This window comes from Lepisosteus platostomus, chromosome 3, assembly GCF_059453375.1.
Source record: "Lepisosteus platostomus isolate fLepPlt1 chromosome 3, fLepPlt1.hap1, whole genome shotgun sequence".
Classification (NCBI taxonomy): Eukaryota; Metazoa; Chordata; class Actinopteri; order Semionotiformes; family Lepisosteidae; genus Lepisosteus; species Lepisosteus platostomus.
Genome location: NC_142613.1, coordinates 268,525 through 290,450, shown reverse-complemented (window position 1 = coordinate 290,450; position 21,926 = coordinate 268,525). Strand labels below are relative to the sequence as shown.

At 41.3% G+C, this 21,926-nt stretch overlaps 1 protein-coding gene across 6 annotated transcripts; it reads left to right on the top strand.

Moving 5' to 3' along the window:
* The first annotated feature begins 11 nt into the window (after positions 1–11).
* On the top strand, positions 12–21,385 carry LOC148673889 (uncharacterized). 6 transcript variants are annotated; one of them, XM_088623549.1, is made up of 10 exons: positions 21–267; positions 1,755–1,805; positions 10,603–10,638; positions 12,310–12,624; positions 13,924–14,232; positions 17,742–18,047; positions 19,256–19,546; positions 19,771–20,082; positions 20,303–20,431; positions 20,527–21,385. In XM_088623549.1, exons 2-10 carry the CDS (start codon positions 1,775–1,777, stop codon positions 20,763–20,765), a joined length of 1,968 nt encoding a protein of 655 aa, XP_088479675.1. In that variant the 5' UTR covers positions 21–267; positions 1,755–1,774; the 3' UTR covers positions 20,766–21,385. The 6 variants fall into 6 exon arrangements, with proteins under 6 accessions (XP_088479677.1, XP_088479675.1, XP_088479674.1 ...); XM_088623548.1 differs by having other exon boundaries at positions 1,739–1,805; XM_088623545.1 differs by having other exon boundaries at positions 22–267; positions 1,649–1,805.
* Positions 21,386–21,926: the final 541 nt, after the last annotated feature.

Genomic DNA, 21,926 nt, shown 5'->3' with positions numbered 1-21,926 from the left:
TTTGTTGCCGATAGGTTAAGCATTCGAAACTCAAACCCAAAATCATGTGACTGACTTTTCGCCCTGTTCCGTTGGTCAAACGCAAGGATCACATGTTAACTGGGATGTTTAGTTTTTAGTTCATGTCTGAATATTTGGCCAGGGCTTTGAAGAGAGGGCGCGCCAAAAAGTTTCGTTGCCGTCGTCTCCGCTTTAAAGGTGCCCTCCTCGTGGGCGAATTTCACCTCGAACGCTTGCCCAGCCTGTAATGAGGTTTTCTGGCTGCAGGTTAGAGAATCTGCTTCTGTTGTGTCTTTAATTGCTCGAATCCATGGCTGTATGATCATACGGCCCTGCAGGCTGTGTGGAGAACGGTGACACACTGTCGAACTACAGACCCATCAAGACGAGTGCCGTCCAGCCTTTTCCTGGAGGATTACGGTTTTTCTGGTTTTCTTTCCTCCTGAACTCTTAACTATCTACAGTGATTTTTTAATTAATTTGATAAGTTTAACCTTCATCCTCGGTCCTAAACTCTTGATGTTTTAAAGTAGCTTTCTAGTTCTCGTTTCTCCTTGTGTTCAATGAGACGGACTGAGCTGTCTATAACTAATAGAAACAGAAAACCTTTTATTATAATTTTTTAATTGCTTACATTTAAAAAATAAACAGAAATGTCTTATTTTGTTATTGTAGTAGTACACTGAAGTCGTAAGGATCAGTAAATACACACTGGGGTTACAGGATAGCAGTGCGAACACCCTGCAGCTACTGTTTGTATAGTGTTAATAGTGACGGAGATAAAGTCTCTGTACTACTAGCTAACAGCACTGCACCAAGAACTTTGTTTCAGTTTTCATTCTGGCTCATTAAAATTCGAGTTAGCCATTGCAAAGCCCTTTTGACATCTTTAAGACTGCATTTATTTCAGAAAGCCAGATCAGACCTTAGAATTTAAGCACAGGTGTTGTACAGTAAACGCACAAGGATTAAGTAGCAAATTGAATTCCTCTTCGCGCTTGGATTTGAGCAGGGAAGGAGGCAGAGCAGCTCTTCTGATTGAATTTTGTGTTGAACGAGGAAGCTCAGCGTCAGAATCCACCTGCTGTGATTCAGGGTCAGAGCTGCAGGTGCTGGTAGCAGCTTCAGCACCAGACTTGAAAGTGAAATATTTATCCTCTTCTGACTAATGAGGTTTTGTAAAAGTGAAACAAACAAAACAACCACTAAGCCTCTGACACTCTGTGAGTGTGAAGTGTTTTACTTTCATTCTAAAATGTGTCTCCGCTAATTAAACCATATCTTATGATACAATAAAAAAAATGAGCTTGAGGGAGATGAAAGCCCACATCCTGTGTGCTCAAAAGCAAGATCTAGAGGAAAACACTCACACACCTCCTGTGTGTCTGTTCGGAAATGTTTTGACAGATGTTTGATTTGACACGTGCTAAAAGTGGCTTCTCAGAGGAGATGAGATGCAAACTAACAGCAGAGATTAAAATAAAATTGAGTGTTTTTGGCTCTTCAATGAATGCTGTAGATTTTAAAATCGGGTTAATTCTACTTTCAGCTGTTGGATTTAGCTGAAGCAAAAAGTTTTTGCTTAAAACAGGAACATACAGATGTTTCAAAAATATGTGAAGGGGAAATCTTTTTTTTTTTCACACAGCTACAAATAGCCTGCACTATGGTGGTTAGAGAAGGAAACCGCGCTATCTTAAGTCTTCATCTTGGCTGTATTGTCTGAATGTGTCAGCAGGAGTTCTGTTCTGTAGGAGAACCCGACTGAAAGAAGATGCCAAGGACTCTCCTCACTCTGCTGCTCTGTAAGTTCTGTCTTTATTGATAATAAAATGTTTGTGTGCTCAGATTATTATAAGAAAATGTGGACAGACGGGCTCAATTAGAGATTTCTGCAACTCCGATAATGGTATTGATACATTTCACAGGGGGGTGGGACAGTGGTCAGCATGGCTGCCTCGCAGTGCTGGGACCCTGGGTTCAGTTTTGGACTTGGGGTGCTGTCCGTGTGGAGTTTGCATGTTCTTCCTGTGTTTGTGTGGGTTTCCTTCGGGTGCTCCTGATTCCTCCCACAGTCCAAAGACATTTCTGTAGGTTAATGGGTTTCTTTGAAAATTGGCCCAGTGTGAGTGTGCAAATGTCTACTGTATGTGTGCACAGCGGTGGACTTGCGTCCTGTCTAGGGTGTGCTCTGCCCAGCACCAGTTGCATGCCAGGATAGGACCCAGCTCCCCCCTGAACTGGAGTCACGGAAAGTTCAGTCTGTTAAAAGACACTTTTGAAAGGCAGATTAGGAAATCCAGCTGGAATTACAATAAATATATTTTATACAGTAATTATACATGTACAGTGCTCTTTGTGTCCCATTCCCTAAAACAGCATTTTCAACCCTACTGTGGCAGTACGAATGTCCCTGATTGCTCTTAATTAGTTGGATTGGAATAGTAATGAAATTTGTTTTTTAACTGACTTATCTGATTAAACAAAAATATACACTATTATTAATCTTTTGATTAACTGTTCCTCTTTAACTGGTTTCCATTTCTCAAACAGATGTTTCAAGAGACCTATAAAATTTCATAATTAACTTAATTCCCATTCACAGGCTGAATTGGAGCTGAAGAACTGTGAAAACCACAGACAGGTCAAACTAAGCAAAATGTTACAGCCATATAGAAATAAAAGTCAAACAACAGATTTTTCTGAATATCTGAATCAATCAAAGTGTTTATCAAAATTTTTATTAAAAAGTAAGTTGCTAGGTCAGAATGCATAGGCTGCAAAGGTCCAAATTAATAAATAAAATAAATGTATACATGCAAAAAATAATTTCATACTTTTCAAAAACAATTGGGCTTTAATATCTTGTACCCAGTGTTCTTGTCCTTTACAGCTTGCGGTCTCTTATCTTATTGTCACGCCCATTCTTGTTATATTTGTACTTCTTTTAATGCTCACAGCTCTGAGCTCTGCAAGAAAGCCCATTCCATTTCCTCACCTCTGCCAATTAAACCCTGAGCTTGAGGCACTTCTGTTCAAATCTGCCCCTTCTCTGTCTTCTAAAGTATCATTGTTTTCTTGATGAAAACAAATATTTTTACATTTGCAAGGCCATACATTTTCTACATGAAAAGTTGTATGTGAAATGTATTTATGTCCAAGGCAGAAGGCTGAAAAATCAACAGTGTGGTTTGGCACATCAGCAGGGCAGGAAGCACAGTTGACTTATCAAGATGCTCTGTGGGTGTGGGAGTTATTGTCACCAGTGTACCATGTAAGAGTTTAACATCAGTAACAGGCCTGTTGGCCAGGCACAGCTGCTGATGGGGACTGAATGGACTTAAGAAAGGTTACAAACAAGAGGAGGACATTCAAACCACCTAATATGTAGCTGATTGATCCCAGGATCTTTTTTTGAAAGAAGCCAAGATATTGGCTTCAACAACATGGCTAGGCAGCGTGGCCCAAACTCCTACGCCCCTTTGTGTAAATAAATGTCTCCTGTTTTTATTTCTACTGTATATGCTCTTCCTTGTAATTTCCACTTGCGTCCTTTCATTTATATTTCTTTTCACGTACCTGTCAGTTTAGGGCTGTGTCCCAGTAGGCAAACTTGTGATCTCGTGCCCTTCGTATGTGTGTTCCTGCTCGGGTCTGCATGGGCTCAGGGTGTCCCATGTCTGAATCGGTGTTTCCCAGGGGGCGCATGAGCCCTTCTCTGAAGTCCACATCAGAGTGGACTTCGCTAAAACGGATCACCCACGATCCTTTGCAGAATGGTGACGTGTCGTGTTCTAACCTATCAAAGCTGAGAGAAGTTGCCATTAAGAATAAAATATTCATGTTAGTAAAATTGAATTATTTTACAATTTTAAAACTCATTATTTTATGTACAAATAAAATTTCATTAGACTACTTTAGCTTGATATTGTATATATGCTAGGTAAGAAGTGTTGACATTAATCTTTTATTTCGTCATCCTATTTCAACGGATGAATATTCATTTACTTCCAGTGTATTTTGTACAAGGAAAGACAAATTATTTAATACTACAAAGCTTTGAGGTATTGCCTTTTTTATCTTATTTATTTTACTTTTCCCGTTTTGAATCAATCCTGTTTAACGTGAATGAACACTTTATGTTCCTCGTACTGGGACAATCCAGATGAAATGTATTTAATAGTACAAAACTTTGAATAAACAGAGTATGGTATTAACAAGTTTTTCTTAGTTTACTTGCACATTTTGAGTTGATACTTCTGCACATGAATGAACACTTAACCTCACTACTTTTGTGCTAAGACATTCAATTTAATCAAACTGTGAGCGAAGAATGACATTTTTTTGAAAAAAATTCTCTCCCAGTGTTCGCTTGGCCACTGGAAAAGAAGCTATGCAAAAACTGCACCAACAGAACGCGTTTCGACTGAGTCGTGTGACCAGCGAGTTACATCATGAGAGGATGTCATATTACCCCGTTGGTAACAGTGCTCCTCAAATTCCTGTGCACCTGAAGTCCACAATTGCACTGTGTCACAGAAGTGTGGACTTGGAGGAAAGGCTTAGGCACAGTATGACCCCCAGGATGTTCTTCTGCAGAGATTTGAGAGCAGGAAAATCTTTTCTGCCAGTCAGGTCTCCTCAGGTAGGACAACAATCAGGCGATAGTCTCCAGAGTCAAGACAGTTGGGACTATACTTCACAGGGTTTTTAACAAAGGTTCAGGAAGGAGGAGTAATCAGGAAATCAAGGTGTTGCTTATCCCAGCTCTTCTAACCTCTAATTCTCCATGAACCTATAAACACTGCAGTGAGCCTCTCTCTCTTAATCTGATCCGCCCCTCACCTGTGCAGCTGCCCCTGGGTCACTCCTCTCTCTGCAGGAGGTCCAGCCCCCTCCTCAGCTGCAGTCAGGGGTCTGGCCCTCAGACAGACACTTTCTTACACCCAACTCATCAGTAAGCACTCCTGAACACAGGGTAATGTTCTTCCTCGTGAATAATGTTTTTTTTAATTGTAGCTCCTTAAATGAAATCTTTCTATTTAAAAAAATTAATAAACTTTTTAAAGTGCTGATTAATTTTCATTACTTCTGCTAAGGCTAGGGAAATCTTCAGTCTTTTAAAAGACATGCATCTTAACCACAACACCCAGGATTGCGAAATGTGCTTATTTTCAACACAGACTTTCGGAAATTTAAAAACCTTTCCTGTTCCAGTATTTCAGGGTGATTATATATATATATTCTTATATCATCCTAATCATTAACAGTAAAGATAGATAGATACTTTATTGATCCCGTGAGGGAAATTGCAGTGCAACAGCAGCTTAACACAGACAACACAGCCACAGTGTAACAAAGTATATAATAATAGTACAATACATACAATACAATACAAGAGTTACTCACAGTCCGGACACACAAAGAGCAGACTAGAACAGAACAGTACACAGAAAATCGTATCACACGTATGAATATAAATATAGATGTAACCATAGATATAAATATAAATATAAATGTATTGCACAGGTCCCTGGCATATATTGCACAAAAGTGGCTGTAAACGGGAAAAAGAAAAAGAAAAAGAAAGAGAACAGATGTAGCAGTAGATGTGTAGATGCGTTCAGTCCAGAAACAGGTCACTGTCAATGTTGCCTCTGCCCAGACGCAAGGTGGATGCGTTGTACAGTCTTATGGCAGAAGGCAAGAATGACCTCCTGTAGCGCTCTCTATCGCACCGTGGATGAATCAAAGATGTATATGTCACGCCCGACATCCCTCCCTAGAGGACGCTCCACTGCTCCCATTATTGTTCGTGTGATTAAGCTCTCCAGGTGAACCCTTTTAGTGTTATTATTTAAAGACCAGCTCCTCCAGTCCTCGGGGCTCATCATTAGGGTAAGATGTTGCGAGGCCCGCCTAGCACAAGGAAACCCTACGTCCATCTCCTGAGGGCATAGGCCTCATCCCCGACACCTCCCGCTTCCTGAGCCCGGGGTCTGGAGGATCTCGCCCCGTCACCCTTGGACCTCCATGTTTCGTTTGTCCGTGTGCTCCCCCCTCCCGGGGATTTTATTTTTGTTGCGTCCCAGGATGGATTTCTAGTTGATGGACTCTCGGACTGTGCTTTGACCAGCGGGTCCAAATCCTTGGACCCGTTTGGATTTGGATGCCGTTTTGTCTTCCCCGTACACTGTCTCACGGACTGTCACTATTATTTTGTGCACTATTAAACCCCTGTGTGTTCCTTCTTACCACGCCTCCTGTTTTCTCCAGCTCTTACCGCATCGCATAGGGTCTACTACAAGATCTGACATGGATTTCAGTCCTTGTTCGTGACAGTATATTGTCCTAATTTTCTTCCACGGAGCACTAAAATCTATCCACAGAAATATTTTTCACGATGAACTTTAAAGCTGTAAAAAAACTTTAAATGAGGAAATATACTTCCTTTATCTTATTCTGGATGTAACAAGAAAGAGGAACATTCAGAGGTGCTACTGTACTTGTGAGTTGCAATTTCACATATTTGTACAGAAGGTTAACAAAGTATAATCTAATTTGTGAAACCCATTTTGTCAGTTAGTGATCTGAGCTGCGAGAACACCACGTTGCACAGCAGAGTGTCTGATGAGGAAATGCATGATTAAGGAAACAGGGAGATTATGTTTTCATTAATTCCTTACATTTATATAGCACTTTTCATCCCAAAGTGTTTTCACAAGGAAGGAGATCCACTTCGTCCTCCTCTGTAGTGTAGCTCTGCCTGGGACACACAGCAGCAATCCTGAACAAGCAGCACCACTGCCGACCAGGGGGAGGAGAGAGAAATTGATTCACTAGTTGAATTAAGACGAATCTTTAGGAAGTCTGGAGATTACTTTAGCTGGGACACTGAAGTTAACTCCCCTCCTCTTTTGAAAAGTGCCTTTAAAGACCAAGGAGTCTTTTAATGTCTCGTCCAGAGAGCAATATCTACAGCAGCATCTTCCATAAAGATGCAGTGACGTCTGCCCAGCGTTTCAAGAGGACCTTTGAGTACTAACAGACATTTGGCCAGACAACATAATTTTTGTTTAGAATCATTTTCACATTGATTTGGTGAACTTTCTTAATCACATTATTGTTTTAACAACAGAAGTTGTAAAAGTTAGTTGTGTGTACAATTAAATCACCACATGTGGACTACTAATTACCATATAGTTCTTTATTTGTCAATTCAGAACTACCTGTGTTTTTTTTATTTAACCCTATCCTCACACCCGATGAAGCTTACACAGCTGAAACGTTGTGTTTTCTTTCTTCTCTTTTCAGCATGGAATAAACCTATTACTTACTACTCATATAGCCTGTATATTTTTCGTGAATAGGCTACAGGCAGTTTTTATATTCGTCAAAATTTAAGTCGTACAACATTTGCCAATGTAATCATTCAATCATGAAGCAAGACTCTTCTGTTATTGAGGCTTACACAGAATGTAGCCGAAGGAACTGGCTTTTTTGATGACCATTTTCCTGTTCATCTGCTGCTAGTTGTGACCCAGTTGTGAAGCGGTGTGCTCCCTTCAGCTGCCTCCCTAAATTCTTTCTCTTTTTCTTGTTCTTCTTCTGCTCTCCTGTTTCTGTGACTTAACCATGTATACACAACAAAAGAATATGTATGTCAGCTGTTTATATCAAATACAAAAAGACTGGCTTGTCTACTCAGTTAACAAAATTTCTTAAGGAAATCTCAAATCTAGCTAAGTAGCCATGCAGACAATAACATGGCAAGTTCGTCGGTTTGCAAACTTAGAACAGGTGAATGAAAACAGTCTTTCTTAAACACAAAGAGCTCAATACGACACCCTTGTTGTGTTACTTTTGGACAGTCGTTCTGAAAAATCTGTGTTTCTTCTCACCGTTCAAAAATGTTAACACGACCTCCACATGTGGAGTAGCCTACTGTACGTTGCTTATCGCTGCTTTTTTCTCTGCTTTTTACAATGAACAGGAGGTGGGCACTTGTGCTCTGATGAGATCAACTAGGTCCAACATTTTCTTTCCTAACGGGAGATCCGTACTAAATACAGAAGCAAAAAAAAGAAATTGGTTGGACTTTATTTCTACAAGCAGAAATGGGCACTTGGGCCAATGAGGGCTTGAGCCACTGGAGCCAGCCCGCTCTGCACAATTGAGCTATAGTCACTATAAATGATTCAGTAGTTCTAATTAAGAGAAGAAGTGCGATCCAGTTTACTGGGTAGCACACCTGGCTGAACAAAACAACAGCCCATCTGTAAGACCTGGGCTGGAAGAAGCCCTAAAGAATTGCGAGAGACCTGGAACGCTGATGTGAACAAGGATACAATAAATCGTACATTTGCGGATGGTGTAGAATTATCTACAGTTAAACAAGATTAAGACCAGGATGATTTTAATTGGCTCTCTCCATCAAGTCTCAGATTCTAAAAGTCACCTTTGGTGATACAGAAATTTTACCCTCAAATTCTGTTAGACCTCGGGGTGATTTTTTACTCTTTCCTTTCTTTCAAATGACAGTACATGTCTGCAAAGTCTGCAGCACATCCCTCTTTGCAAAATATCCCATTTAAGACCAGTTCTTTCTCTTACTGATGCCAAGTGTGGCATTATGGGAGAAGTGTTCAGTGTGGAGAATGAACCCTCTCTTCAAATCTAGATAGTACCTCACCTAATCCAAAAATGTTTGTACCTGATTTTTATTTCAAGGCTTAGGACAGTTCTTAATTGCTGCTGCATTAGCCATAAGGGGGCGAACCCCCTCCTACTTTGTACCCCCAATATCTGATATGCACAAAAGCCATGCGACTTTTCATGGGATTAATTTTTAACTCAGCGTCCCCAAAACTGTCCATGACAGTCTGAGTCTGTCAATGTTTTAAATACAAGTCCCAGTCATCACTGGCGATGAGCACCTCGTCCAGGTAAGCAGAGGGCTCTGGAATTTCCCCGCAGCACCATACAGGCCAAATGGTGAAACTGTACAGTGGTACAGTTCTGTGGGATGAATAAAGGTGGTTTTCTCTTTAGACGTCTCTGCCTGACATCTAAAGATGTTTCTTTAGACTGGTATTTTCCAGTAACCTTTTCTCAGATCTGGGTTTTACTTTTCCCAGACTTTTTTCGAGCAGTTTGTCAACTCAGAGCTTTGAATACTCGTCGATTTTTAAGATTTCATTTAGTTTCCTAACATTATTACAAATTGCCACCTTGCACCCAGTTTAGATATTAGAACTATGGGGCTAGAACAAGGACTGGAACTCTCTTCTATAACTCCCAAATCTTTCATTTTCTGTACTTCCTGAATTATTTCAGTTTTCTTGCCACTCTATATGGCACCAGTTATTATTGTACGCCGAGTTCTGCCGAGTAGGAAACTAAACCTATTTGCATTTCTTTTAAGGAAAACACTTTATGTCTTGGTATTGCCAAGGACAAAATCTGTCTTCCATACTTTTAGGAGGTTAACATGGTAGATTTGATTTTTTCTTGTTTGTTGTTTATATTTTATAATTTATTGATCCCACTCGTTCACCACCTCATGTGACCCCTACCATTTGTGTTATAGTTTGCTCTCACTAGAAGGAAGCAAAACTAACACTTTATCCCCTCTGTTGAATTCTCCCTCCCTAGCTCTTGGATCATAAGAAGTCTTTTGAGTATACTGTGCTTTTTTTAGATGTTTGTGTACTGTAGGTTAAATCTTATTGATATGATCCAGCATATGTGTTACATATTCCAGGATATTTTTTTGTTTATCCAGAGTCTCCCAGACTCCCTGCTTGATGCCAAGGATTTCTACCAAAAAGTAATTCAAAAAAAGTTAAGCTTGTGGACGCCTGGGGCACTTTTCTGATTGCAAACATTAGAAATGGTAGGACAGGGTCCCAGTCTATCATCTCCTGACTAATTAACCAGTGGTCTGCTGGTGAAATACCGAGGTTTGTAAAAGATTGAAATGCAGAAAGGAAGCAATGTCCTGCATTAATTTAGACACAAGTGGTACATAAATGGGAAAAGAGTCATACTCATTCCTTGGAAATGGTTTTGCTGGCAGTATTTTTAAGGGAAACACCTCCGGATAGCGAGTAGTATAATCGACCATGACTGAAGTATGCCCATCTCCTCTGGCGGTCCTGTCCAGACCTACCAAATCCATGACAATTGTGTTCAAAAGGCAAGACAGGACTGGGAAATACCAAGTCAGTGTCCACCAGGCTAAAATCATGACTTCAATCTGAGGTGAATTTAGCTACCACAGTTGTGGAACTACTTGTATTATTACATTGTATTATTAGTACAATTACAATCACACTTCTTCTTCACTTGAATAACTATAATTTATAGCTATTCCCATTTCAGAGGCACTACAGCTTTTAACATTTACAGACTTCACCATGTTGCTATGGGTGCCATGTGCCAGTCGTGATCAGTTCAGGTTCCAGGACTTTCACAAGGCAAGCAAACAGAAGAAAAAAACCCAGGTTAGAAAGTATGAAGAAACAAGACCAGTTATACCTGTTGTCCAGTTCCTAGACCTGCAGACTTTGCTGATTTGCCTCTTCTGTTTCTTTCCTGCAGGTCAATGCCTCCTAATTCTCAACAAAAGCTTTACAAGTAGGTACCTTCACATTTTATCTTGTCTGTGTGATTTTATAAGTCATGTTTCTAGTTTAAAAATGTCTACTAACATAATTCTAGATCTTTGAACAGTTTTCTCTGTGTGCAAACTAGGCACTGTGAACTGGTTCATTCAGCAAGGAGTGGACACCACTTACCCAAAACCTGTGTTACACATTATGAGTTCATTTTATCCCTTTTGCAAACGTTATTATTTGTTTTATTGATAAAAACAAACTGCAATCTACCACCCCACACAGGGAGAGGGGCTGTATAACCTTTATAAAAGTAAGTTTTGAAATAAGATATACAATACGAGGACTGACTGACCTGCAAAGTTCAATGTGAGCTGGCCACAACAACACACAAAGCAGATTCTACCAGGGTCTCCCAGTGTTTAGCGCCTCTTTCTGGGAACAAATGGAACTGCAGAGTCCAAAGAGTGCAAAGACATGTAGGGTCACAGTGCCTTGGAAAAATATCCTTCCTATATTGCCTATAGTGCCCAGAACTATAGGTATAGTGTCCCATTTAGTGAAATTGCAAATATACTATTTGAAACCTGAATGTTCAAACTGAAAACGTCTTAAGGTAAGACTTATTACAGTTAATGTCGGCAAAAACTGAAGAGAAAATGAAATATAAGGACTGCATAAAAATTCTATTCTATTCTACACTAGCAAAGGCCACTCATAAAAAATATCTTGTTAAGATAATTTTGTGCACCTAATGGAGTTTATAGCAAAATCTAATGACACAGATTTTGACTACTTCTGTTCTCCTATGTGTCGCTTCAGAGCACATGCCACATGCTCTAACAACCAGCTAGAGAATTTCCTGCATCATTTCACCAACTTCCACCCATTCCTCAAGTATACAGTTAACATATTTTCCACTGCTCTTCTGTTTCTGGACATAAACCAATCCATTAACCATCCGTGACTCTCTGCCTCTCTATTACAAACCCATAGATTCACACAGCTATCTCCTATACAGATATTCCACCCAACACATACTAAAAATTATTTCCCTTTTTCACAGTTCCTCAGTGGGAACTTGGGCTTCCATATCCATGCCCTCAATATGCACTTTGTTTTCTTCAACAGAGGATACCCCGCCCAAAAACAGCCTCTGATCATCAGCCCAATTAGGAACTCCTGGCCTCACAACAGCATTCCACTGGTGCTTCCCTACCACCTTAACACCCTTTCTATCCCCAGGACCGTTAACGAAAACTTCCCCATCTTACAGGATGATCCATCCGATGGTACCCTCTTTTCTGACTGTCCCATCATCTCATATCGTGTTCCACATAGTCTGCATAACCTTCTTGTTCACAGCTCCCTTGACCACTCTCAGCAACAGACAACAACAGACACTTTTCCCTCTCACACAGCGCAATTTAATGTTTTAATTAAATTGTACAGAATACACAATAAAATTGTAATTTCTGTATTTTTACATTTCCTTTCATGTTTCACTGATGGGCCTGTACAACAATACGCAGCACCGGATTTTTTTATCTTTTCCATTATTTTCGGTTGCATGTGTTCTGTCACTACAGTTAGTTTCTTCCCATTGAATTACAGATTGTTTTTTATTCATTTTGTATACAGACTTTTGCATTGTGTCCTGTCAGAATGTTTTTTTGTAATTCTTGCCCGAAAGGTGCAGCCCAGGTCAGGCTGGTCAACGGTGTCGGCCGCTGCTCAGGGAGAGTGGAGGTCTATCACAGCGGCCAGTGGGGGACAGTGTGTGATGACAGCTGGGACACGAATGACGCTCAGGTGGTGTGCAGAGCGCTGGACTGTGGAACTGCTGTGTCTGCTCTTGGGAGCGCACACTTCGGCCAGGGGAGTGGAAAGATCTGGCTGGATGATGTGTCGTGCTCAGGCAATGAGTCCTCTCTGACACAGTGCACACACAGAGGATTTGGAACTCATAACTGTGGTCATGGTGAAGATGCTGGTGTTGTCTGCTCAGGTAGGAGAGTCACTTTCATCTTACATCTTTCAGAGAAAACATTCTTGACACAGGAGGGTTAAGGTGGTGGCATTTCCGAGTGCCTTCAGAAGCGCCTGCAGTTCCCTCTGTCAGCCTCACCACTGATATGAACTAATTCTTCAGGCTCAGTAATATAATTAATGCCAAATTAATGTAATTGCATTTTCAGAGAACATGAATGCAATAGGCTATGTGACTAATTATCAGTACTTGAGGGTCTTATTTTGAGCCCTTAACCTCTGTAATCATACTCGTCTCATTAATTCATTAGCCCATGTGATGTGATAAATCCTGTGTATTCAAAACCAAAATAATAGATAATAGAGGATATAATAGATCTGTATTTAAATATGTTCTATTTTCACTGATGTATAGTTTTTGCCAACTGTCCCGCGATGGACTGGCATCTCAGGATCTGCTCCCACCTTGTTCCCTGGGTTCCCTCTGGCCTCCTGAGGAACAAGCTGCTTTCTGATAACAGATGAAGGGATATTTAAACATTGAACTCAACTCTATTTGCAAGGTTTTACCTTTACAAGGCGCATACACCCATCTCACACCTGAAGAAGGCTCCACAGCCGAAACATTGTGTTTTCTATATTCTCTTTTCAGCATGGAATAACCCTATTACTTGTACACTTGGTATAAGTCTTACTATCAAGTCATTGTGAATGTATTCTGTGCAATGTTAAAGAGTTGGCAAAAATCCATGTACAGTACATGTTTCTGCAGTTTCACATCAAGAAGAACATACGCTTGGAAAGCTGTGTCATTTCTAGTGGCAACAAAAATGTTTAACCCAGGAATGCTCACTGACACTCTGCTCTACATCATGTATACAAAAGATAGAACATAGATTCTGCTCCTGTAGATGATTTTTTTCTAAAAATAGGAGTGTGACGATATTCTACTGTTGTTAAAGTCAATGCTACTTTGCAAGGGACAATATTAATGCATATATCATGTAATACATTAATATAGTAGGCAACATTGTTCACAGATTAACTGTTGCTTTTAAATGCAATAATTGCAATCATTTTCTCATGTAAATGCAATAAAATCTAATCTAAATTTGATTTATTTAAGATAATAAGCTTCTGCAGATAACACCATAAACTAATGAATTAAAGGTTGGTAGAGTATTTTTTGGAATAAAAAAAACTGACATCTGCTTCAGAAACATTTTCTACATTTCTGCCATATTTCACATTGACAAGGTTCATTTCCTAGTTGTACTCTTGAGAGTTTTAATTTAGTGTGTTTCTTTGGAATTTGAAGGAGCCCAGGTCAGGCTGGTCAACGGTGCCAGCTGCTCGGGGAGAGTTGAGGTCTATCACAGCGGTCAGTGGGGGACAGTGTGTGATGACAACTGGGACACGAATGACGCTCAGGTGGTTTGCAGAGCGCTGGGCTGCGGAATCGCTGTGTCTGCTCCTGGGAGCGCACACTTTGGCCAGGGGAGTGGAAAGATCTGGCTGGACGATGTGTCGTGCTCAGGCAATGAGTCCTCTCTGACACAGTGCACACACCCGGAATTTGGAACTCATAACTGTGGTCATGGTGAAGATGCTGGTGTTGTCTGCTCAGGTAAGGATGTCCCATTTTTCCTTACTGTTGCTGATATTGTGCATAAAATTAACAGGATCCTAGATAAGGCAGGAGACAACTCAGTTGTGAATAAAATCATAACCTAAAAAAAGAGTATCCCAAAACTGTTTGACAAATTAATTTGGAAACTATTATGAAAAGAACATTTCAAATGATTAAAAACGGGAAACTGTTAAAGAGAAGGAGGACAGCAAATTTCAAAAAAGGATACTAGAATGTTACTCTATGACTGCTGCCCAGTCCAGGGTGTATCCAGTCTTGCACCTGTTGCTTGCCAGGATGGATTCTGGCTCCCCTGTGACACTGGATTGGATAAAGCCAATAGAAAATGGATGCATTGATATTAGAATGGCCAAAACAATTATTGCAATTCAGGCTAAAATAACTAAGGATTTCACATGAATACAACAGCCAAAATAACTGTCCGGGATTCAGTAAAATACATCTGTGACACTGCAATGGACTGGTGTCCCATCCAGAGTGTATCCTGCCTTACGCCAATTGCATGCCTGGATAGACTCCTACTCCCCCACGACCCTCTATTGGTTAAAGCACTTAGAAGATGGATGGATACCTGGGACAGTGATGGGAAACTTTTAGACCCGTGGTTCTCAATCTAGGGAACGCAAAATGACCCTGGAAATGTTTTGTTTGCACTGGTTTTCATGTTTTCTATTTTAATAAAATCAGTTTATGCGTCAAATACGCAGAATACGTACAAACTACGATACAGCGCGCACTAAGACATTCTATAGGAATGCGTGCTACGAACGTAAGCGGTCAATTGTATTTAAAAAAGTTATTTCAAGCAAATAGGAAGGTAGGAGAATGTGCGTGATTTTGGAACACTGGCAATCTTGTGAGCACAGCAAAGCGTGATATATCACCGAAAAATAGTTCGGAACTGTTCTAGGTAAATTTGAGAAAAATACACCGAGCGTCTCTGCGTCACCGAGCGCATGAAATAAAAACTTCTTTTAACTTCTGAGACGGACTCCTGAAACGGAAACGGGGGAAAATGCAAGCTTGCGGATTGCTAAAGCAGGTAAACCCCACACGATTTGTGAAGATTTGTGTTTACCGTTGGCAAAAGAGCTGACACGTATTATGTGTGGAGAAAAAGCTGCTAAACAGCTCGACCCGTTGCCCCCCTCCGAAAGACACAGTCACTCAGAGAATTAGTGATATGTTGGATGATGTCAAAAGTACGCTGATTGAGCGCGTTAAAATAAGCAGATTATTTTCACTGCAATTAGATGAGTCTGTAGATGTCGTCGATTTGCCCAATTTGCTTGTTTACATTAGATATGAGTTTGAGGGCCCGTCCCATGAGGACTTTCTGCTCTGTAAGCCGCTACCAACAGGAACTACAGGAGAGCACATATTTCAGCTTCTGAATGAATTTATCGAAGAGAATGGCATCGACTGGAAAAAATGCGTCGGAGTTTGTGCAGACGGTGCTAGAGCGATGACAAGCTGACACAGTGGTGTAGCTGCACGAATTAGTGAGGTTGCTCTTTACCACTTCCTGAAGAAGACTCCACGCCTGAAACGTTGTGTTTTCTTTCTTCTCTTTTCAGCATGGAATAAACCTATTATTCCCGTATTTATATTGTTTTTTTATCCCTTATTCCAAAGGTGTACAGGCAAGTTTATTGGTTTCTAGAAAAATTGGTGCAAGTGTGTGTGTGTGTAAGTTAACAATGTAAGTTAAGTTTAAAGAGTATAACACACAGGCAAGGCCTCATTTAGAAGAGTGGGTACAAATTTGGACACCACGTTATAGAACAGATATTGCTGCTCTGGAATCAGTCCAGAGAAGAGCAACATGCTATAGTAATGTTCCACACTGACAGTCGGGAGGAACTTTTTCAAGACCCAGTCTTGAACAGACTAAAAAGGACCTGATATAAGTATTCAAAATTCTCAAAGGCATTGACACAGTCTACCCAGCAGACTTCAGAATGAACAGCGAAACACAAACCAGAGGACACAATTGAAAACTCTGGAAATGTATTTAAAATCATGATTAGGAACCACTTTATTATGGAAATAGTTCTAGGATATATATACTATATAGATTTCCCACAGATATATAGTAAGTAATGTGAATTTTAAATCAAGGGAGGTTATGTGAAAATTATAAACAGCAATGTACTGTACTAGTAACCCTGTCACGGATGTCGGAAGGGACGAACTGTGGAATGGCAGGAGAGTGAAAAGACCCCATGCGTAGCGGCGAGACGGGGGTTAGCCCGGGCTCAGCTGTTCAGGGAATGCCGTATAAAAACCTATGCCCTCAGTCCATGGACATCTGAACCTCAATGGTGAGCAAGAAGCAGAGCAAAAACAGGAAGTAAATAGGCTACACAACAAGACACACCAGAAAGACATGAATAATCACAGGGAACTAGGAACAGGACAGAAGCAGAGCGCCCTCTAGGTGTACTAGGCGTGACAAATTCCTTATTTAGAATATTGTGTAAAATTTTGATAAAATTCATGGCTGCTCTGTTGGTAGTTTAGGGCAGAGGAATCAGATATTTCCTCCATTGAGTGTTTTATACAAGGATGCAAGCAGCAGAGCCTTCTTACTCTTGAACAGAGAAATATATGATGGAACCTGATTCGAGATCTCCAAATGGTTACAGAACAAAAGTTTGAATGAAGGTCAAATTTTAATATTGCTTTTCATTTGTCACTTTATCAAAGCTTCCCTGCCGCACATGCTACTGTGTGCTTATTTTTTAGCACTCAGCGTTTCACTTCATCCGAAACAGACGTGCCTCACACTTGTTGCTTCATTGTGCTCATCCAGGATCAGAGTCGCTTTCTCACCTCTCCAGCCTAATCCCTCCACTGAAATGCGGCTCTGAACACTTGCCTCGCCTTTCCATTCCTTTTCTCTTTCTAATCTTACCTGCTCTGTTCTTCCTTGGTCCTGAGGTGTTTTGGGGATTCTTTTGGGGGATGAACTCTGACCCCAGCTGTCATTCCTCAGCAGGGCGAATTAAAGCCAGATCATTAAAGCACATATTCCTTTTTTTCTTGGCTCATTTCAGTATTTTAAAAATTTGACCTAAGACCTGAAATAGCCAAAGGCATGAACCAGAGAACAGAACTGGAAGCTTCACGTATTAAATCCACAGTGTATTTAAACTGAGAGCAGGGAGCTCTTCTTTACACAAAGGGTTGAGGGAACGTTGACTGAGATGTCAGGCATTGTCAAAGTCAGTGCCATGGCTTCTTTCAATTTATTTGTGTTTCTTTCACATGAAGATGGCAAACTTCTCCATAGAAACCTGTGATTTGTGCCAGATATGATATTTTCTAGATGTTATTACATTTTCTTTAATTTGAATACTTCAGCTTTGTCCGGCCTGTGTTGTTGTACATTACTGAGCTCCTTTTCCCAGGTTGTTTTTCCCACTTTGCATATGAAACAATTTTGCAAGAGTGGATGATTGTCTTTTTCTTCTTTTTCACAGGTCCTATTGACAAGCCCAGCCTGTCCCTGCTGTCCCCTCACCCTGCCTTCAGTCCTGGAGAAGACGTCTCTTTCAGCTGCTCTGCCCCCTCCAGGCTCCACACCAGCATTGGCTTTGACTTGTACAGGAGCAGTGCAGGGAGCCCCACTGTGACCCAGACAGCTGGGTCCCCACAGACCACAGTGGAGCTGAGGGTGTCTGACCTGGACTCCTCACACCAGGGCAGCTACAGCTGTCAGTACAGAGTCCAGGGAGGAGGGCAGACCTTCAGCTCTCCTCGCAGCGACTCCATAGACATCATAGTGGGTGAGTTGAGCAGGAGACTCTCTTTTGCGCTGACGTGTAGTTTTAAAACTGGAAACTTTCGTGGACCAGTCCCTTCTCTTCTCATGAGGATGACCTCATTCTAGGGTGTTGTGCTGCTTTTGCCAAAAGATGTATTGAAACACATAATGACCTTTCAGTTTAAAGATTAGAAGAAGCATGTTATGAGTGTTATGAGTAATGAGTGAGTGGGTTCCAATGTTTTTTTTTTGTTTAATTTTCTCTAAATACGATTACATGTCCAGCTTTACTAAAATATGTAATTCCAAATTTATTTATAAAAATATTGTTAAAATTATTTTTTACATTACAAAACCATAAGACATCACCAAATGGAACCCATGTCATGTCATTAGTTGACTAGGATGAGTATTCTTTGAGTGGTGGCAACCAATTGGCAAAACATCACTGAGGATTAGTGAACATTAGACTTTCTATAAAACAGCAGCTCCTGTACTGGTCTTCATTGTAGTGATGTCTGTCCTCCAGTCACTGTTATCTCACTGCAGATCTGCATCTGTAGTCATACAGTAAGTGTCAAACAGCTGGTATTTAATAGATTGCTGAGTTTATAATAAAACATGATAAAAATGTCTAGAAATTGTACAAAAGGGAAACAATATTTCTCTCATTATCTACTTTAATCATTAAAAAACTAGACATAAATAGCAGATTAAGCTAAATATGATTGTCAAAATCACAAGTATTTGACAATTGGTATTTGTCCAACTTTTGTAACAACATGTCATATAATTTACAGATTAACCATGGTTTGTGAGTTGGACTGCATTAATCTTGTAGTCTAGCCAGCAGCCATATCACTTTGCAGCTCACAACTGGCAGCCCACTGGAGCCTAGCAGGTGTGAGCCTGGTCAGTACCTGGATGGGAGACTCCTGGGAAAAACTAAGGTTGTTGCTGGAAGAGGTGTTAGTGGGGCCTGTAGGGGGCGCTCACCTTGTGGTCTGTGTGCGTCCTAATGCCTCATTACAGTGATGGGGGACACTATACTGTAAAAAGACACCGTCCTTTGGATGGGACGTAAAACTGAGTTCTTGACTTTCTGTGATCATTAAAAATCCCAGGGCGGAATAAACCTATTACTTGTTCCTTTGCAGACTACGCATGCTGACACAGCTACCCACCTGATCTACTTAATAATAAATATACCTATTGTACTTATTGTCCTAGTTGTCCTGCAGAAGCCACTCATCTCTCTCACTCCCCACACTGGAGAGGTTCCCTGGGGGAACAGTGTTCACATCACCTGCTCCATCCTCACGCCGCCTGCAGGTGGCACATTTCACCTGTGGCACTCCGGGGGGTCACCAAGCCAGCCTCAGAGAGCCAACCCTGCCACATTCACCTTTCCCGCAGTGGACTTTATTAACGAGGGGTCCTATAGTTGTCAGTATCGGACACAAGTGTCCAGTCGCAATTTCAACTCTCCAAACAGCGATCATGTACATTTATCTGTGATAGGTAAGGATAGTTAAGCTATCCTCATCAGCACTCACATCAGAGTCTTATTTGTATGCTATTGGTTATGTACAGTGCATGTGCTCTGTGTTTGAAAGATTTCCAGGTTCCGTCAGAATGTGAGTTAACTCTGAGTGGCCTTTTTTCCTCCAATGTAGCAGAAAGTTGATGATATACACTGTCATATATACGACCTACATATATATACAACCTCTGTTCTTTTCCAGTGACTCTGCAGCAGCCAAACATCTCCCTCAGTGCCCCTGCAGGGAAGGTGACCAGGGGACAAAACCTCACCATCACCTGCTCCACTGTGCCGCAGTACCCAGGTGGAATATTCCAGCTCAGGTTTATTGGGTCCAATGGATCAGTGATCCAGATGTCTTCACCAGCTGTCAATCACTCCGCTTCCTACTCCTTTCCTGCAGTGGAGTTTTCTCACCAAGGGAATTACAGCTGCCTGTATGAGACTCAGGTCTCCAGTCGCACATTCGCCTCCCCTGAGAGTGAACTTCTGCCCCTCACAGTGACAAGCAAAGGTAAGATAGCAGGATAGCAAGCAGTTTTGAAGGGGCTCAGAATGGCTCAGTCATTACAGTGCTCCACCCAGATGGCTGAGCTCTACGATTAAAAGTCTAATTCATTTTCTGGCCCCCAAATTGGACACACAACATTTTAAGTTTCCTACTAGTTGCAGTTTCAGCAACTGGACTGGTGCACATGAAATAGTGAGAGACGTTGTGCTGTTCTGTGTTCCAGAGTCCCTGATCCTCCCAGTAATCTCTGGGGTGACTGCAGCAGTGCTGCTCCTGGTGTTCCTGTTCATGGTCTTCCTGGTGTGTAAGAAAAAGAAGAGGAGCCAGGTCCAGAAGAGAGCCAGCAGGACAGGTGAGTTTCCACTTCTGTCTAGTGTCTCACAAATCTGGTTGCTGGTCTAGTCCTTCCATTTAGTATTGGGATCTTTCTTTGCTCCCATGTTGCAGCTGTGATGAACGCATACGTGTCGAGCACAGGCAAGACCACTGAAGATGAGGATTCGGAAAATGATTATGTGAACGCAGAGGTCTGTTTGGAGAAGCTTGATCATGAAGAGGCAGAGGAGGACAACAGGTCTGATTATGAGGAAGTGGAAGAGAAGGAGGAGAGCGAGCCCGATTATGAAAACGCCAGTCTCCCCAACAGAGAGACAGAGGAAGAAAACGAGTATGAGAACTTTGGCTGATAGTACTGCCCAGACTCTGGAATTCTGACCTTACAAATTGTTTGGAACTCGTCTGGATCTGTATTAAATCTAATGTCGCCCATCAATTGCAATTCACAGGCCTGTTACCTGAGGGTAGATTTCCATTGGTGAGAGGCAAGAGGCCATTGGCAAACAAGGTTACCATCAGTAACGGCTCTGGGGTTTGGGATGGACATGAGTGTCAGTGTGTTGATTCAATCCTGGCTGCAGAAGTGCTTCCCTTTCCCAGAGCAGCACCTCTCCTGCCTTCCATCCCAGCTCCCAGCTGCCTCACAACAGCCCTGAAATCCGAATCGCAGTGTGAGCCACAGCCTGGCAGATCTCACAGTCTCTAAGCTTTGTATGTTCAAAAGTGATTTATCAATATTTGTTTAATTCATGTCTTTGAAATAATTATAATTCTCAGGTACACATTTTAATTATTTAAATGAGAGTATGCTGAACTACAAAGAATTTTATATTTATGCATTAAATTTAAGGCAAAAAAAACATTTTTTAAAAACTTACCTAACTCAGGTATTTCAATCTTAAACCTGTTTTTTTAATTACATACTGTTGTTTAACTCCTTTATTATTTAATAAAGTATTTTGTATCACAATTTGATTCGTGACAGCCTTGCATGTATTATTTAATTTCGGCAGCTGGCCAGGTGCTGAGAGAGGCGTGAGGGAGAGGAGAGGAGCAGAGCGTGTCGGGGCAGCTCACCTGGCTCAGGGAGGCCTGACCACTCTGTGCTGCGAGGAATGAGCTGGGGAGCTGCTGCAGGGGTGTGGGTGGGGAGGCAGCTGGGGTTCGAGAGAGAGGCACCATGGGAAGACTCGAGTGTGGGACTTATAGGCCTGTGGAAGTGTGCGGGATTAGGAACTAGCCTTCCTGCTGAATTTCTGCTATAAACTCTAAATTGTTTTGTTAGAATACATGTGCCTTATGAGAGCTGAGTCTCCATGTCAAGAGCAGCCACGTGCAGAAATTTGATGGTGCTTTAAAATCTACTCTGTGTTGGAATTATTTTATTTTCTTTCTCTGCACATTCATGTTTCATACCACATGCTGTATATCCAGTTTTTCCCAGTTGCGAATGCACTGTGACCAAATGCAAACAGAGAGCGAACAAACACAATCAGTCAAATATTTTCACT

Bases quoted from the DNA above. Each gene is read 5' to 3' on its own strand.
- LOC148673889 (XM_088623549.1), top strand. From the start codon at position 1,775: ATGCCAAGGACTCTCCTCACTCTGCTGCTCT. The intron at 18,048-19,255 runs GTGAGTTGAGCA...TTATTGTCCTAG, and splicing joins CTCCATAGACATCATAGTGG to TTGTCCTGCAGAAGCCACTC. The intron at 20,432-20,526 runs GTGAGTTTCCAC...CCCATGTTGCAG, and splicing joins GAAGAGAGCCAGCAGGACAG to CTGTGATGAACGCATACGTG.